Source organism: Oncorhynchus nerka, linkage group LG24 (assembly GCF_034236695.1).
Source record: "Oncorhynchus nerka isolate Pitt River linkage group LG24, Oner_Uvic_2.0, whole genome shotgun sequence".
Classification (NCBI taxonomy): Eukaryota; Metazoa; Chordata; class Actinopteri; order Salmoniformes; family Salmonidae; genus Oncorhynchus; species Oncorhynchus nerka.
The window spans coordinates 80358569-80375765 of NC_088419.1; the positions used below are offsets into that span (position 1 = coordinate 80358569).

A 17197-nucleotide genomic window follows, 5' to 3' on the forward strand; every position below is an offset into this window, starting at 1 on the left:
TTTGGCAAACCGATGCAAAATATTTATTACAATTACATTTTTCCAAGATGCAGTAGTTTCTTTCTCATACAGACAGTCCATTACAGGAAACCTTATCTTTAAAAATATGTAAATAATGTTATCAAAATAATCTTACATTTTTCAAAACTCACAATTTGTATTGTATTTTTATTTTTTTACAATCCACCCTGAATATCAAGGCTGCAAGAACAATATGCAAAAAAAGAAATATCTATGTGGGATTTACAGCTGTACCACATGAGACAATAAAAACAACAACCAAGAGCCTTAAATCTGTGATAAAGCCAGCTGAACATTCTACCAGACAGGACAATTGTTGCAATCTAAATCTGGTAAATGCATCATTTTCAAAAGCAGTCCCTCATGTAAGAAAGAAAACCAGGTTGTATCTTAATACAAGAAGCAGGAGTATTTGGGGGGGGCTGTACGTTTACATTCTTTATCAACCATAGAACTTGGCATTTTGAACATCTGAAAATTATGGTGGTTGGTGAACTAAGAACAGACAATCAGCTTGAACAGCTACGATGGAATAATTGAGTTTTTCTCCAGAATAAGTTTGGTAAAGTGACATTTCCATTACTTCAGAACGTTGTTTTATTCATGCCCTTACTGGCTACATTCAATCAGTACTGCAATAAAAGTAATGGTGGTCCATAACTGTAAATGACTGTTCTCCTACCGCTTAGGAGAAATATAATGATGAGCAAAAGCATGCCTTACACTGTTCAAATAAGACAGATGCATTACCATTTGTCGCCTTTAAATGGACCAAAACAAAAAACAAACCTAAATCCTTACAGAAGGGTTATTTAGGGGATTGGAAGCAATGTCAATATCAACTGCTCACAATGATTGTTTCATCTCAACACAAATGCTACAAATTGTTTCAGCAAGAGCAGGTGTCAAAGCCATCTTTCAACAAAATTAAGTATCAATCGATGAAGTCATTTGCAAGTAAAATCATTATTGGTTTGGTTGTTGTCAACATCATGGGTTTGCTTCTTTCATCACAAAATCAAAAGAAAAATGCTGATGTGTTTTGCTTTCAATAATCATTTCAGCTTCTAGGAAAAGACCAAACAATGGGGTCAAAAAAAGAAAGAAAGAAAGGAAAGAAAAAGCAGAAGGAAAACCAAGAAGACCCTCAGGCATGACCTTTGACCCCTCTCTGTCACACCAGTGTCTGTATGACCAGTCTCTTGTGAACGAGGAAGAAGTGTAAAACAGACGAGTGCAATGAGCGTGACGTGAGGAAGAAGAAGAGGAGGGGTGTAAAAGCCATGTTAGATGTCGTCGTCGTCTGTCTGGCTGCTGCTAGTGCTCTCGGACTCTGAGACCTCTTCTAGTTCAGGCTCTACAGGGCTTCTCCAGGACAGCAGGGGCGCACCCTTGAGAAGAGGCTTCAGGAGAACACCGTTCTGGACCAGCCTGTTCCTCTTCAACTAGAACAGACAGATAGATTAATAACAACAGTAACCAGGTTTCCAAACTTTTCATGCAGACCTGATCCAAATTCATAAATGTCGATAGACAATTTGTTTGTTCGAAATGGTGGGATATGGTGAAATGGCGGTGAAAATGTGAAAATATTGATATTAATCACGCAATGATATGTCACATTGTAGGCCTACCACAGTCTTTCACAGCCTTTCACCACGACATGGAAAAGCATGAAAAGTTTATAGGCAGATGAAATAAGTTATGATGAACTTCACGTTGGAATAATTTATGATGAACTTCACATGGTTAAGTGCACAGTGATCATGCAAATTTCCAATTGGCTAAATATCGAGGGTAGACTATTATTTGAACGGTGCTTGTTGCCAATTATCAAATAAAATGACCTTGCTCTTATCCATATCAGATCATGTAACCGGTCCACTTTATCAGCAAACTGTTGTCCAGAGAGCATGCACCAGAACCACATTAGGCAAGTTTGCTATTTATTGCAACAGTTTTTGTGACAGAGAGTTGAGTGGTAGAGTTGAAAATGCGATGGTAACCCATTTGTGTTTTTTTATTTGTACATGGGAACTTAACTGCAGAAGTGGTTTTTATGTGCCTTATGTCATCACCAAGCACAGCACTTGATCTGCAACAAGTCAGTGTGATGAAAACACCCCTCTTGTGGGAAAATGCGCATATTGTTTTTGTGCACATTTTTTAATATATGCTTGAAAAAAATGTCACCAATTGGATGGAAACCTAGCTATAGAGAGATATCCACTCACAGGCTCACAGTAACACATGTAAATAGCTATGTATAGCTTTTACCTTCTCAGTTTTAGCTTGAAATTCTTGGAGCTCAGCATCAGTGATGGGCAAAAAGTTGTCATCATTCTCTGGGTACTCCTGCCAGCCCATAGCTTTGAGCAACCTACCAGAAGAGGCGGAGATCACTGGTAAAACAAGCTTTGAAGTGATGGTCCTATATCTAGGAGATGTAAGAAAGCTCAGGAAATATTCACCTTTTTACACATTTAACCCCTTATTATTTTGGGTCACAAAACTACCTCCATACTTCCATGTGTTTGTATGGGTTACCTTCAGACTAGTCCCGTGACACTGGTGGGGGTCCTAGAGCAAAACGGAGAACACCAGTGTGTTCATGAGTCTCCCCTTCCACAGTGGGGTCATAGTAGCGTCCGAATCTAAACGGTTTGGACGCTACAGACATCAGCATTACCGACTTCAGAGGTGTCCTGTGACACTTGTGGGGGTCGTTGAGCAAAACGGAAACCGTTCGGACACTACAAACGTTTTCTTGAGAAGACAGATTTTCGGGATGTTTCATGGTCTGACAAACACCCCTGTAGCTCAGCCACCTCCCTCCGCAGATGCGGAAGGTCTGACATGGGAAGATGTGGTGGATGGAGACACAGCCCATGGGGATTTTGATGGGGATTTTGTATCATGTTACTCAGATTGACGCACAGGTGCGTCTATAGACTTTTAAATATTAAATCCACTTCAATCAGTGTAGATGAAGGGGAGGAAACAGGTTAAAGAAGGATTTTTAACCTTGATACAATTGAGACATGGATTGTGTATGTGTGTCATTCAGACGGTCAATGGGCAAGACAAAAGATCTAAGTGCCTTTGAACGGGGTATGGTAGTAGGTGCCAGGCGACCGGTATAAGTGTGTCAAGAACTGCGACGCCGCTGGGTTTTCCACGCTCAACATGAAATGCTCGTTCATTTCACACAATTTAGCTTGGTCGCCTCACCCTGACCCCACGGGTCCACCGTCCTACAGCGCCCCCAACCCAACACACCCCACTCAGCCTCAGGATCTTACTGTGTGAGTCGCTGAGGGTGTGAAGGAAGAGAGGGTATGTGCATGTGGGTGCAACTTACCTGTATTCTGCCTCCAACGAGCTGGAAAGGTGATCTGTGTCTGAGTCGCTGAGAGAGTGAGGGATCCCATTCTCCTGCAAGTCTCCTCTGTTCTCCTTAGGTTCTGATGGACTGGTAGAGGTGGGCCCGTCCCAGTTCCGATCATCCTTCAGGCCTCGCAGGAACTCACTCTTCCGGTCGGTGCTGCGACGCATCAGCTTCAGACGAGGAAGGGTGACGTCGATGGGAGGGGTGATGCTGGAGGGAGGCTGAGAGAGGTCTTACCAAATAAATTGTAAGTCTTTTCAAATAAATTGTATCAAATCAAGTGTAGAGTGGGTCAGAGTTGGAATGCTAGAGCAGTGTTTTCAGACTCCAACTCTTTATTACGGGTGACAACTTTAGTAATCATCACTGCATTCTCTACCAGAAAGTTGGTTGGCCCTCTTCGATGTCTCCTAGTTTGATACATTGCTATGTTTTCATTTATAAAGCTCTTTTACAAAAAGTCCCACTGTACCTAACATCATAACTAAACTTTAGACATACAAGTTACCACACCCAGTCTCAGGGATGGTTAACTCTGGGAATTCCTTTGGTCTCTACTGCGTTGGGTAAATCTGCTTTTAGTTTTCTTGCACCTTATTTGTGGAACAATCTTCAACATTTTCTTAGATTTGATGTGCTGGTGCCTCGAGGGGAATTCAGAAAGCTGATTGAAGACCTTATTACTGATGAATATGTTTGTTTTTAAATGACCGTGTTTTTCTTTCTGATTACATTTTGTATTTATATTTTGTGTCTTTTCTGTATTTAGGACTCATCTCTGAAAGAGACCTTGTCTCAGTAGGAATCCCTGATAAAATAAATGTTAAATGAGATGTGTATATATATACACATATAAATGAGAGAGAGAGAGAGACACACACACAGTTGAAGTCGGAAGTTTACATACACCTTAGCCAAATAAAGTTAAACTCAGTTTTTCACAATTCCTGACAGTTAATTGGCAGGGTAGCCTAGTGGTTAGAGCGTTGGACTAGTAACCGGAAGGTTGCAAGTTCAAACCCCCGAGCTGACAAGGTACAAAACTGTAGTTCTGCCCCTGAACAGGCAGTTAACCCACTTTTCCTAGGCCATCATTGAAAATAAGAATTTGTTCTTAACTGACTTGCCTAGTTAAATAAAAGGTAAAAAATAAAATAAAATAAATCCTAGTAAAAGTTCTCGGTCTTAGGTCGGCTAGGATCACCACTTTATTTAAGAATGTGAAATGTCAGAATAATAGTAGAGAGAATGATTTATTTATTTTTATTTATTTTATCACATTCCCAGTGGGTCGGAAGATTATATGCACTCCATTAGTATTTGGTACCATTGACTTTAAAATGTTTAACTTGGGTCAAACGTTTCGGGTAGCCTTCCACAAGCTTCCCCAATAAGTTGGGTGAATTCTGGCCCATTCCTCCTGACAGAGCTGTTGTAACCGAGTCAGGTTTGCAGGCCTCCTTGCTCGCAAAAGCTTTTTCAGTTCTGCCCACAAATTTTCTATAGGATTGAGGTCAGGGCTTTGTGATGGCCACTCCAATACCTTGACTTTGTTGTCCTTAAGCCATTTTGACACAACTTTGGAAGTATGCTTGAGGTCGTTGCCCATTTGGAAAACCCATTTGCGATGAAGCTTTAACTTCCTGACTGATGTCTTGAGATGTTGCTTCAATATATCCACATAATTGTCCTCCCACATGATGCCATCTATTTTGTGAAGTGCACCAGTCCCTCCTGCAGCAAAGCACCCCCACAACATGACATTTCTCCAAAAAGTACAATCTTTGTCCCCATATGTAGTTGGAAACCATACTGGATTTTTTATGGTGGGTTTGTAGCAGTGGCTTCTTCCTTGCTGAGCGGCCTTTCAGGTTGTGTTGGTATAGGACTCGTTTTACTGTGGATATAGATACTTTTGTACCTGTTTCCAGCATCTTCACAAGGTCATTTGCTGTTGTTCTGGGATTGATTTGCACTTTTCGCACCAAAGTACGTTCATCTCTAGGAGACAGACCGCGTCTCCTTCCTGAGTGGTATGACGGCTGCTTGGTCCCATGGTGTTCATACTTGCGTACTATTGTTTGTACAGATGAACGTAGTACCTTCAGGCGTTTGGAAATTGCTCCCAAGGATGAACCAGGCTTGTGGAGGTCTACCATTTTTTTTCTGAGGTCTTGGCTGATTTCTTTTCCCATGATATTTTCCCATGATGTCAAGCAAAGAGGCACTGACTTTGAAAGTAGGCCTTGAAATACATCCACAGGTACACCTTCAATTGACTCAAATTATGTCAATTAGCCTATTAGAAGCTTCTAAAGCCATAAAATAATTTTCTTGGAATTTTCCAGGCTGTTTAAATGCCCAGTCAACTTAGTGTATGTAAACTTCTGACCCACTGGAATTGTGATACAGTGAATTATAAGTGAAATAATCTGTCTGTAAACAGTTATTGGAAAAATTACTTGTGTCATGCACAAAGTAGATGTCCTAACCAACTTGCCAAAACTATAGTTAGTTAACTTGAAAAATAAGTTTTAATGACTCCAACATAAGTGTATGTAAACTTCCGACTTCAACTGTAAGTAAGTTGCTCTCTGGTCCCTGTCAGACTCACCTCCTTGGGGGTTCCGTAGGTCGGGCCGTAGGTCGGGGCAGTGACATGCGTAAGAAGTTTGTTCACAGAGGCAGCAGGGCTGGTGAAGGCGGAGTCCCAGCCGGATATATTAAAACTGCTTTTGGTTTCTCTCCCGCTTGGCTTCCAGGGACCAGCCTGCAGAGAGAAAAAATAAAGTAATGTAGTGATTCATTATTTTGGCTGAGGATGCGACTAGTGATTATACCCTGTCCTGTTTTTATTTTTACCTTCATTTAACCAGGCAAGTCAGTTAAGAACAAATTCTTATTTTCAATGACTGGTTTGGAACGGTGCCTTGTTCAGGGGCAGAACGACATATTTTTACCTTGTCAGCTCGGGGATTCGATCTTGCAACCTTTCAGTTACAAGACCAACGCTCTAACCACTAGGCTACCTGCCGCCCCACAAGGAGATGGCAGTAGTGAGGTCCTACCTTTGCGGAGGGTGTGACTAGTGATTATACCCTGTCCTGGTTGAGGAGATGGCAGTAGTGAGGACCTACCTTGGCTGGGGACGTGACAATATTTAGGGCCTACCTTTTTTTTCTTTACCTACCTTGGTTGGGGTGATAGCTGGCTTGGGCACCAGGTTCTTGTAGACACTGGATGAGGAGATTGGGGTTTTGGTGCCGTTGGTTAGGTGGGGTACCGTTGTGTTGGCGAAACCAGCAGAGAAAGAAGCCCCAGGGTCTTCCTTGGAAACCTTCTTGATGACCAACATCTTAGTTATGGTCTGCTTGGCACTAGGGGGGTGCTCTGTGGGGGAAGGATTTACCAATCAATCAATCAGGCTTGCTCCCTTTCAAAGCCAGTCACTGGCAGAGCTCCTCACTCACCCCAAACACCTACAGGAGTCCCTACGGCATGAGGCTGGGCCACCGGCTTCCCACTGCTCTCTGATTGATTGAGTGAGGGCTGTGGAAAAAAGCAAGAACACCCGTAACTTAACAAAAGTTGTCTGAAGTAATTTAAACATAGTAATCACCCAGCAGGTCGCTAACAATTTTAAAATGATCTGAAACAGCTTGATAAACCAAATCTTTGGAATTGTTTTTAATTCAAGCAATGAACATCTGGAGAAAGATGAGAGGGCACCCACAAAATCCTCCTCCACAAACTTCAGCTTGTCCTCATGGCCTCCCTCAACTGGCAGGAAGCCTCCTTTCCGGGGGTGGAAGGTCCCGTTACGCTGACGGTGGGGCCCTGGTCGCTCCCTGTCCCCCACAGGGCGCTTGGTGTGGCGCCCATGGTGGGGTCCCTCCTGCCCCCAGAGACTGCTACCCAGGCCCCCCTGCCCTCCCTTAGCCACGCCTGAGTCCACAGAGTCATGCCGCAGGAGAGAGGGATGGTGCAACCCATCACCTAGCAACCAGGAGTGGAAAAGTAAAATGAAGGTTAAGAACTGATTGGACCTCATAATCCATCCAACACACACACATACTGTTCAACCCTACTTTAACATATGTATATCTGTGACTAATACACTTTGATTTGGTAGTCAGGGTCTGGTAGGGTAAGACCATGTGTATGTGCTACCTGCAGGTGCTCTGAGAGGGCTGTTGTTGAAGAAGCCGTCGGAGGAGTTATGGCGGCGGCGGCTCACAGCGGGCCGAGGATCACAGCGGGCAAGATTCTCTCCGTGCCTCTCAAACGCTGCAAGAGACTGAGAGATAGAGAGGGAAAGAGAGATGTACAGAGATGGAGAAAGAGATACAGAAAGCGTCAAAGAGAGAGACAGAGAAAGAGAGACAGAGGGGCACATTTATAAGAGCCTCAGTAACCACTCAGAGCAATAGCTCACAAGCCATTACACTATACCAAAATGGGGGTGTGAAAGTAACAGTTTAAACGAAGTTGAGATCATTAACGTTAAGAACCCCCCCCCCCACACTTAATTAAAATCACAATTATCACAAAACATTATTTTCCGTGTTATAACCAACAGGCTATAAAGGCCTGGGCAGTTGTGTAATTCACATAAAATCAGAGGAAGAGGCTTTAGGCTACTTGAATTTGCAAGGTAGGCAAGACAAGACATTGAGAGGTGCAGATTACCTCACGCTGGCCTGCCTGCTCGGTCTCTTCGCTAATGATGCAAGTGTGTGTTCAGTCTTCGGTCTGACGCCTGTAGAATAGTCTTGCGAGCCTACTTTTAGTTTTTTCCTCACTTGAAATTATAGTAGGCTACCGGTAGACTGTATCGATAACGTTTCAGACATAATGGAATGTGGCTCCTTGAAAGCCACTCGGCTACGGCATGTTTGTTTGTCTGTATATTAGGGTAGACTACACTACGAAACCTTATCTGGTGATATGAACGGGCATTTATGTGTAATTTAAATGTTTTATTTCACCTTTATTTAACCAGGTAGGCTAGTTGAGAACAAGTTCTCATTTACAACTGCGACCTGGCCAAGATAAAGCGTAGCAATTCTACACATACAACACAGAGTTACACATGGAATAAACAAAACATACAGTCAATAATACAGTAGAACAAAAGAAAACAAAAAGTATATATACAGTGAGTGCAAATGAGGTAAGTTAAGGAAATAAATAGGCCATGGTGGCGAAGTAATTACAATATAGCAATTAAACACTGGAATGGTAGATCGGCAGAAGATGAATGTGCAGGTAGAGATACTGGGGTGCTAAGTAGCAAAATAAATAAATACCAGTATGGGGATGAGGTAGGTAGATAGATGGGCTGTTTACAGATGGGCTATGTACAGGTGCAGTGATCTGTAAGCTGCTCTGACAGCTGGTGGTTAAATCTAGTGAGAGAGATATAAGTCTCTAGCTTCAGAGATTTTTTCAATTCGTTCCAGTCATGGGCAGCAGAGAACTGGAAGGAAAGACGACCAAAGGAGGAATTGGCTATACCTGCTGGAGCGCATGCTACAAGTGGGTGCTGCTATGGTGACCAGTGAGTTGAGATAAGGCGGGGCTTTACCTAGCAGAGACTTGTAGATAACCTGTAGCCAGTGGGTTTGGCGACGAGTATGAAGCGAGGGCCAACCAACGAGAGCGTACAGGTCACAATGGTGGGTAGTGTATGGGGCTTTTGTGACAAAACGGATGGCACTGTGATAGACTGCATCCAGTTTGTTGAGTAGAGTGTTGGAGGCCATTTTATAGATGACATCACCAAAGTCGAGGATTGGTAGGATGGTCAGTTTTACGAGGGTATGTTTGGCAGCATGAGTGAAGGAATGTATTGTTGCGATATAGGAAGCCGATTCTAGATTTAATTTTGGATTGGAGAAGTTTGATGTGAGTCTGGAAGGAGAGTTTACAGTCTAACCAGACACCCAGGTATTTGTAGTTGTCCACGTATTCTAAGTCAGAGCCGTCCAGAGTAGTGATGCTGGACGGACGAGCAGGTGCGGGCAGTGATCGATTGAAAAGCATGCATTTAGTTTTACTTGCGTTTAAGAGCAGTTGGAGGCCACGGAAGGAGAGTTGTATGGCATTGAAGCTCATCTGGAGGTTAGTTAACACAGTGTCCAAGGAGGGGCCAGAAGTATACAGAATGGTGTCATCTGCGTAGAGGTGGATCAGAGAATCACCAGCAGCAAGAGCAACATCATTGATGTATACAGAAAAGAGAGTCGGCCTGAGAATTTAACCCTGTGGCACACCCATAGAGACTGTCAGAGGTCCGGACAACAGGCCCTCCGATTTGACACACTGAACTCTATCAGAGAAGTAGTTGGTAAACCAGGCGAGGCAATCATTTGAGAAACCAAGGCTGTCGAATCTGCCAATAAGAATGTTGTGATTGACAGAGTCGAAACCCTTAGCCAGGTCGATGAATACGGCTGCACAGTAATGTCTCTTATCGATGGCGGTTATGATGTCGTAATGAAGGTTTGCTGCTTCTGAAACGAGACAAAAATCCATCACTAGGCAACCAGAGGTGTCAATCAAATCATCTCTAGCTGCTGCAAGCAGGCCACTCTCCCTAGAAAAGTACTTTAAAGTGTGTTAAATACCATGACTTACCAAGACATTTTGTAGAAATAAAACACATTTAATTCCAAAATCATGGGCATTAATACGGAGTTGGTCCACTCTTCTGGGAAGGCTTTCCACTAGATGTTGGAACATTTCTGTGGGCACTAATGTTGGGTAATTACGCCTGGCTCGCAGTCGGTGTGCCAATTCATCCCAAAGGTGTTCGATGGGTTGAGGTCAGGGCTCTGTGCAGGTCAGTCAAGTTCTTCCACACCGATCTCGACAAACCATTTCTATTTGGACCTCGCTTTGTGCGGGGGCATTGTCATGCTGAAAGAGAAAGGGCCTTCCCCAAACTGTTGCCACAAAGTTGGAAACACAGAATTGTCTAGAATGTCATTGTATTCTGTAGTGTTAAGATGTCCCTTCACTGGAACTAAGGGGCCTAGCCCAAACCATTAAAAACAGCCCCAGACCATTATTCCTCCTCCACCAAACTTTACAGTTGGCACTATGCATTCGGGCAGGTAGCATACTCCTGGCATCCGCCAAACCCAGATTCATCTGTCAAACTGCCAGATGGTGAAGCGTGATTCATCACTCCAGAAAATGCGTTTCCACTGCTCCAGAGTTCAATGGTGGCGAGCTTTACACCACTCCAGCCGACGCTTAGCATTGCACATGGTGATCTTAGGCTTGTGTGTAAACCCATTTCATGAAGCTCTCGACAAACAGTCATTATAATGATGTTGCTTCCAGAGGCAGTTTGGGACTTGGTAGTGAGTGTTGCAACCGAGGACAGATGATTTTAACGCGCTGCTCGCTTCAGCACTCGGCGGTCCTGTTCTGTGATGTTGTGTGGCCTACCACTTCGCGGCTGAGCCCTTGTTGCACCTAGACGTTTCCACTTTACAATAACAGCACTTACAGTTGACTGGGGCAGCTTCAGCAGGGCAGAAATTTGATTAACTGACTTGGTGGCATCCTATGACAGTGCCACGTTGAAAGTCACTGAGCTCTTCAGTAAGGCCGTTCTACTGTCAATGTTTGTCTATGGAGATTGCAAGTGTAACGGATGTGAAACGGCTAGCTTAGTTAGCGGTGCGCGCTAAATAGCGTTTCAATCGGTGACGTCACTTGCTCTGAGACCTTGAAGTAGTGGTTCCCCTTGCTCTGCAAGGGCCACGGCTTTTGTGGAGCGATGGGTAACGATGCTTCGAGGGTGACTGTTGTTGATGTGTGCAGAGGGTCCCTGGTTCGCGCCCGGGTATGGGCGAGGGGACGGTCTAAAGTTATACTGTTACACAAGGCGGTGTGCTCGATTTTCTACACTTGTCAGCAACGGGTGTGGCTGAAATAGCTCATTTGAAGGTGTGTCCACAAACATTGGTATATATAGTGTAACTTAATTGCCGGGCCCTAAAGGTCATACAACCATTATTCTGCATTTTAAATTGATGTGGAATTTTATGATTATTTCTTATTATTTTAATGGAGCACCAATAAAAGAAAATGGCCATTTAAATGTTAAGCAAAATTGTCCATTTGTCTCATCCCTAATACCAACATACTACATGGCACCATGAAGACACAACCAACAACACCAAAAGACCAAACGCCACTGAAATCTGATCAAATCCTGCCCTGACATACAGTATTAATGCACTGGATGGCCTACCCCCGGCTGCACTAAGACACCAAAATCAATAAACTTCTTAAATCTCCCAAAAATAAAGAAAACTGTCTAGACTGTCATCCATATTACTTTGAACCATGATTTTTAACAGCTACAGAATTCTGACAAGTGCTACTGGAAAGAAGTGATACAACTGGAAAGTAGTGATACGGACTATAGTGTTATATTGTATTATTGTCCTCTACAAAGACAGGCAGCCATAACTACCTGGGCCATTCAAGGCCACAACATACCTTTGGGGTCAAAGTTCAACCAGGCACCGCAGCGCAAACATTGGACCTACTGTATATGCATAGTCTGCTAACATTTTACCCAGCCACCTAAAAAGCTTGATCCAACAAAGCATGGCATTCCCAGAAACATTTTTTCAATTTCTGAGAAAACATATTTACAGAACAAATCAAATCAAAGTGTATTTGTCACGTGCGCCGATAACAACAGGTGTAGTGAAATGCTTACTTACAGGCTCTAACCAACAGTGCAAAAAAGGTATTAGGTGAACAATAGGTAAGAAATAAAACAACAGTAAAAAGACAGTGAAAAATAACAGTAGCGAGGCTATATACAGTAGCGAGGCTATATACAGTAGTGAGGTTATATATACAGTAGCGAGGCTATATACAGTAGCGAGGCTACATACAGGCACCGGTTAGTCGGGCTGATTGAGGTAGTATGTACATGTAGATATGGTTAAAGTGACTATGCATATATGATAAACAGAGAGTAGCAGCAGCGTAAAAGAGGGGTTGGGGTAAAAATCTTATGGCTTTGGGGTAAAAAAGCCTTTTTGTCCTAGACTTGGCACTCCCGGTACCTCTTGCCATGCAGTAGTAGAGAGAACAGTCTGACTGTGGAGGTTGGGGTCTTTGACAATTTTTAGGGACTTCCTCTGACACCGCCTGGTGTAGAGGTCCTGGATGGCAGGCAGCTTAGCCCCAGTGATGTACTGTGCAGTACGCACTACCCTCTGTAGTGCCTTGCGGTCGGAGGCCGAGCAATTGCCGTGCCAGGCAGTGATGGTCTGTAGTAGGAATTAGTAGGAATTATAGGATGCCTGTCCTGTCCTAACCCCCAGCACCTCTCTAGGTCTCACTTACAGGCCCCACCCTCATTAGGCAGGTTTTGCAGCGGTCTAAGGCAGGAGGGCCCTGTAAGAGAGACCCAGAGAGGTGCTGGGACATTTCCCGAGCTAAACAGACCAAGATGAACCTCCAACAACACATATACCTTACATAATTCTGCCCCAAAACAATTAACATTTATCTCACCCAGTGGCATATGGGCTATTTAGGTGAGAGCTGAGGCTGCCCCGTTTAGTACCCACTTTGTCAAAGGCATGGGTGCAAAATATTGTCCATGTCCAGCGCGCGTGTCCAGGGTGCAGTTGGAGACACACCGCTGAGGCGCTCCACCAATGTCCCGTCAAAAATGATTTAACATACAGTGCCTTCAGAAAGTATTCACACACCTTGACTTTTTCCACATTTTGTTGTGTTACAAAGTGGGATTCAAACGGATTTAATTGTATTTTTTTTGTCAACCAATCTACACAAAATACTGTAATGTCAAAGTGGAAGAAAAAATCTAACATTTGTAAAAAATAAAACACTAATGTATCTTGATTAGATAAGTATTCAACCAATACATGTTAGAATCACCTTTGGCAGCAATTACAACTGTAAGTTGTAGGTAGTATCACATTTTCATTTCATTTCATTACAGTACAACGGTTTGATTTGTTTGATCGTAGCTAGCTACATCGCTAGCTACATAGCCGTCTTTGTATCAAAGATAATTGTGAAGTCTAGAGCGATTTTCTAGGTTAGCTAGCCAGCTATTGTCGTTCTTTTAACGCAACGTAACGTAATCAACACTGCTAGCTAGCCAGCTAGCCCCCGAATAGCAGCACTGTAGAAACTATTACACTCAACGGAACGACTTGATTAGTGTAGCGTCAACAACGCAGCCACTGCCAGCTAGCCTACAAAGTCAACAACGCAGCCACTGCCAGCTAGCCTACTTCAGCAGTACTGTATCATTTGAATCATTTTAGTCAATAAGATTCTTGCTACGTAAGCTTAACTTTCTGAACATTCGAGACGTGTAGTCCACTTGTCATTCCAATCTCCTTTGCATTAGCGTAGCCTCTTCTGTAGCCTGTCAACTATGTGTCTGTCTATCCCTGTTCTCTCCTCTCTGCACAGACCATACAAACGCTCCACACCGCGTGGCCACCCTAATCTGGTGGTCCCAGCGCGCACGACCCACGTGGAGTTCCAGGTCTCCGGTAGCCTCTGGAACTGCCGATCTGCGGCCAACAAGGCAGAGTTCATCTCAGCCTATGCCTCCCTCCAGTCCCTCGACTTCTTGGCACTGACGGAAACATGGATCACCACAGATAACACTGCTACTCCTACTGCTCTCTCTTCGTCCGCCCACGTGTTCTCGCACACCCCGAGAGCTTCTGGTCAGCGGGGTGGTGGCACCGGGATCCTCATCTCTCCCAAGTGGTCATTCTCTCTTTCTCCCCTTACCCATCTGTCTATCGCCTCCTTTGAATTCCATGCTGTCACAGTTACCAGCCCTTTCAAGCTTAACATCCTTATCATTTATCGCCCTCCAGGTTCCCTCGGAGAGTTCATCAATGAGCTTGATGCCTTGATAAGCTCCTTTCCTGAGGACGGCTCACCTCTCACAGTTCTGGGCGACTTTAACCTCCCCCCACGTCTACCTTTGACTCATTCCTCTCTGCCTCCTTCTTTCCACTCCTCTCCTCTTTTGACCTCACCCTCTCACCTTCCCCCTACTCACAAGGCAGGCAATACGCTCGACCTCATCTTTACTAGATGCTGTTCTTCCACTAACCTCATTGCAACTCCCCTCCAAGTCTCCGACCACTACCTTGTATCCTTTTCCCTCTCGCTCTCATCCAACACTTCCCACACTGCCCCTACTGGATGGTATCGCGCCGTCCCAACCTTCGCTCTCTCTCCCCCGCTACTCTCTCCTCTTCCATCCTATCATCTCTTCCCTCTGCTCAAACCTTCTCCAACCTATCTCCTGATTCTGCCTCCTCAACCCTCCTCTCCTCCCTTTCTGCATCCTTTGACTCTCTATGTCCCCTATCCTCCAGGCCGGCTCGGTCCTCCCCTCCCGCTCCGTGGCTCGACGACTCATTGCGAGCTCACAGAACAGGGCTCCGGGCAGCCGAGCGGAAATGGAGGAAAACTCGCCTCCCTGCGGACCTGGCATCCTTTCACTCCCTCCTCTCTACATTTTCCTCTTCTGTCTCTGCTGCTAAAGCCACTTTCTACCACTCTAAATTCCAAGCATCTGCCTCTAACCCTAGGAAGCTCTTTGCCACCTTCTCCTCCCTCCTGAATCCTCCTCCCCCTCCCCCCTCCTCTCTGCAGATGACTTCGTCAACCATTTTGAAAAGAAGGTCGACGACATCCGATCCTCGTTTGCTAAGTCAAACGACACCGCTGGTTCTGCTCACACTGCCCTACCCTGTGCTCTGACCTCTTTCTCCCCTCTCTCCAGATGAAATCTCGTGTCTTGTGACGGCCGGCCGCCCAACAACCTGTCCGCTTGACCCTATCCCCTCCTCTCTTCTCCAGACCATTTCCGGAGACCTTCTCCCTTACCTCACCTCGCTCATCAACTCATCCCTGACCGCTGGCTACGTCCCTTCCGTCTTCAAGAGAGCGAGAGTTGCACCCCTTCTGAAAAAACCTACACTCGATCCCTCCGATGTCAACAACTACAGACCAGTATCCCTTCTTTCTTTTCTCTCCAAAACTCTTGAACGTGCCGTCCTTGGCCAGCTCTCCCGCTATCTCTCTCAGAATGACCTTCTTGATCCAAATCAGTCAGGTTTCAAGACTAGTCATTCAACTGAGACTGCTCTTCTCTGTATCACGGAGGCCCTCCGCACTGCTAAAGCTAACTCTCTCTCCTCTGCTCTCATCCTTCTAGACCTATCGGCTGCCTTCGATACTGTGAACCATCAGATCCTCCTCTCCACCCTCTCCGAGTTGGGCATCTCCGGCGCGGCCCACGCTTGGATTGCGTCCCTACCTGACAGGTCGCTCCTACCAGGTGGCGTGGCGAGAATCTGTCTCCTCACCACGCGCTCTCACCACTGGCGTCCCCCAGGGCTCTGTTCTAGGCCCTCTCCTATTCTCGCTATACACCAAGTCACTTGGCTCTGTCATAACCTCACATGGTCTCTCCTATCATTGCTATGCAGACGACACACAATTCATCTTCTCCTTTCCCCCTTCTGATGACCAGGTGGCGAATCGCATCTCTGCATGTCTGGCAGACATATCAGTGTGGATGACGGATCACCACCTCAAGCTGAACCTCGGCAAGACGGAGCTGCTCTTCCTCCCGGGGAAGGACTGCCCGTTCCATGATCTCGCCATCACGGTTGACAACTCCATTGTGTCCTCCTCCCAGAGCGCTAAGAACCTTGGCGTGATCCTGGACAACACCCTGTCGTTCTCAACTAACATCAAGGTGGTGGCCCGTTCTTGTAGGTTCATGCTCTACAACATCCGCAGAGTACGACCCTGCCTCACACAGGAAGCGGCGCAGGTCCTAATCCAAGCACTTGTCATCTCCCGTCTGGATTACTGCAACTCGCTGTTGGCTGCCTGTGCCATTAAACCCCTACAACTCATCCAGAACGCCGCAGCCCGTCTGGTGTTCAACCTTCCCAAGTTCTCTCACGTCACCCCGCTCCTCCGCTCTCTCCACTGGCTTCCAGTTGAAGCTCGCATCCGCTACAAGACCATGGTGCTTGCCTACGGAGCTGTGAGGGGAACGGCACCTCAGTACCTCCAGGCTCTGATCAGGCCCTACACCCAAACAAGGGCACTGCGTTCATCCACCTCTGGCCTGCTCGCCTCCCTACCACTGAGGAAGTACAGTTCCCGCGCAGCCCAGTCAAAACTGTTCGCTGCTCTGGCCCCCCAATGGTGGAACAAACTCCCTCACGACGCCAGGACAGCGGAGTCAATCACCACCTTCCGGAGACACCTGAAACCCCACCTCTTTCAGGAATACCTAGGATAGGATAAAGTAATCCTTCTCACCCCCCTTAAAAGATTTAGATGCACTATTGTAAAGTGGCTGTTCCACTGGATGTCTTAAGGTGAACGCACCAATTTGTAAGTCGCTCTGGATAAGAGCGTCTGCTAAATGACTTAAATGTAATGTAAAATGTTCCACTGGATGTCATAAGGTGAACGCACCAATTTGTAAGTCGCTCTGGATAAGAGCGTCTGTTAAATGACTTAAATGTAAAAAAATGTTAAATGATATTTATATCTGGATTGTACAATATTTGCACATTTTTTTTTTCAGAATTCTTTAAGCTCTGTCAAGTTGGTCGTTGATCATTGCTAGACAGCCATTTTCAAGTCAAAAGTGTAAATAGGCCACTCAGGAACATTTAAATGTCATCTTGGTTAGCAACTCCAGTGTATATTTCT

The 17197-nt window shown here is 45.2% G+C and overlaps 1 protein-coding gene across 3 annotated transcripts in view; it reads right to left on the reverse strand.

Annotated features, from left to right (window-relative positions):
- The window catches only part of LOC115108635 (vasculin-like protein 1), a 27725-nt gene continuing 10528 nt past the window's right edge, over window positions 1–17197 (reverse strand). For all 3 annotated transcript variants that reach the window (XM_029633199.2, XM_029633200.2, XM_065009198.1), the window contains 8 exons: window positions 7580–7706; window positions 7143–7405; window positions 6880–6958; window positions 6600–6799; window positions 6024–6179; window positions 3383–3630; window positions 2299–2401; window positions 1–1466 (listed from right to left, as the gene is read on the reverse strand). In XM_029633199.2, the coding sequence (XP_029489059.1) occupies window positions 1308–1466; window positions 2299–2401; window positions 3383–3630; window positions 6024–6179; window positions 6600–6799; window positions 6880–6958; window positions 7143–7405; window positions 7580–7706 (1335 nt within the window). In that variant the 3' untranslated portion in view covers window positions 1–1307. The remainder of the gene's footprint in view (window positions 1467–2298; window positions 2402–3382; window positions 3631–6023; window positions 6180–6599; window positions 6800–6879; window positions 6959–7142; window positions 7406–7579; window positions 7707–17197) is intronic.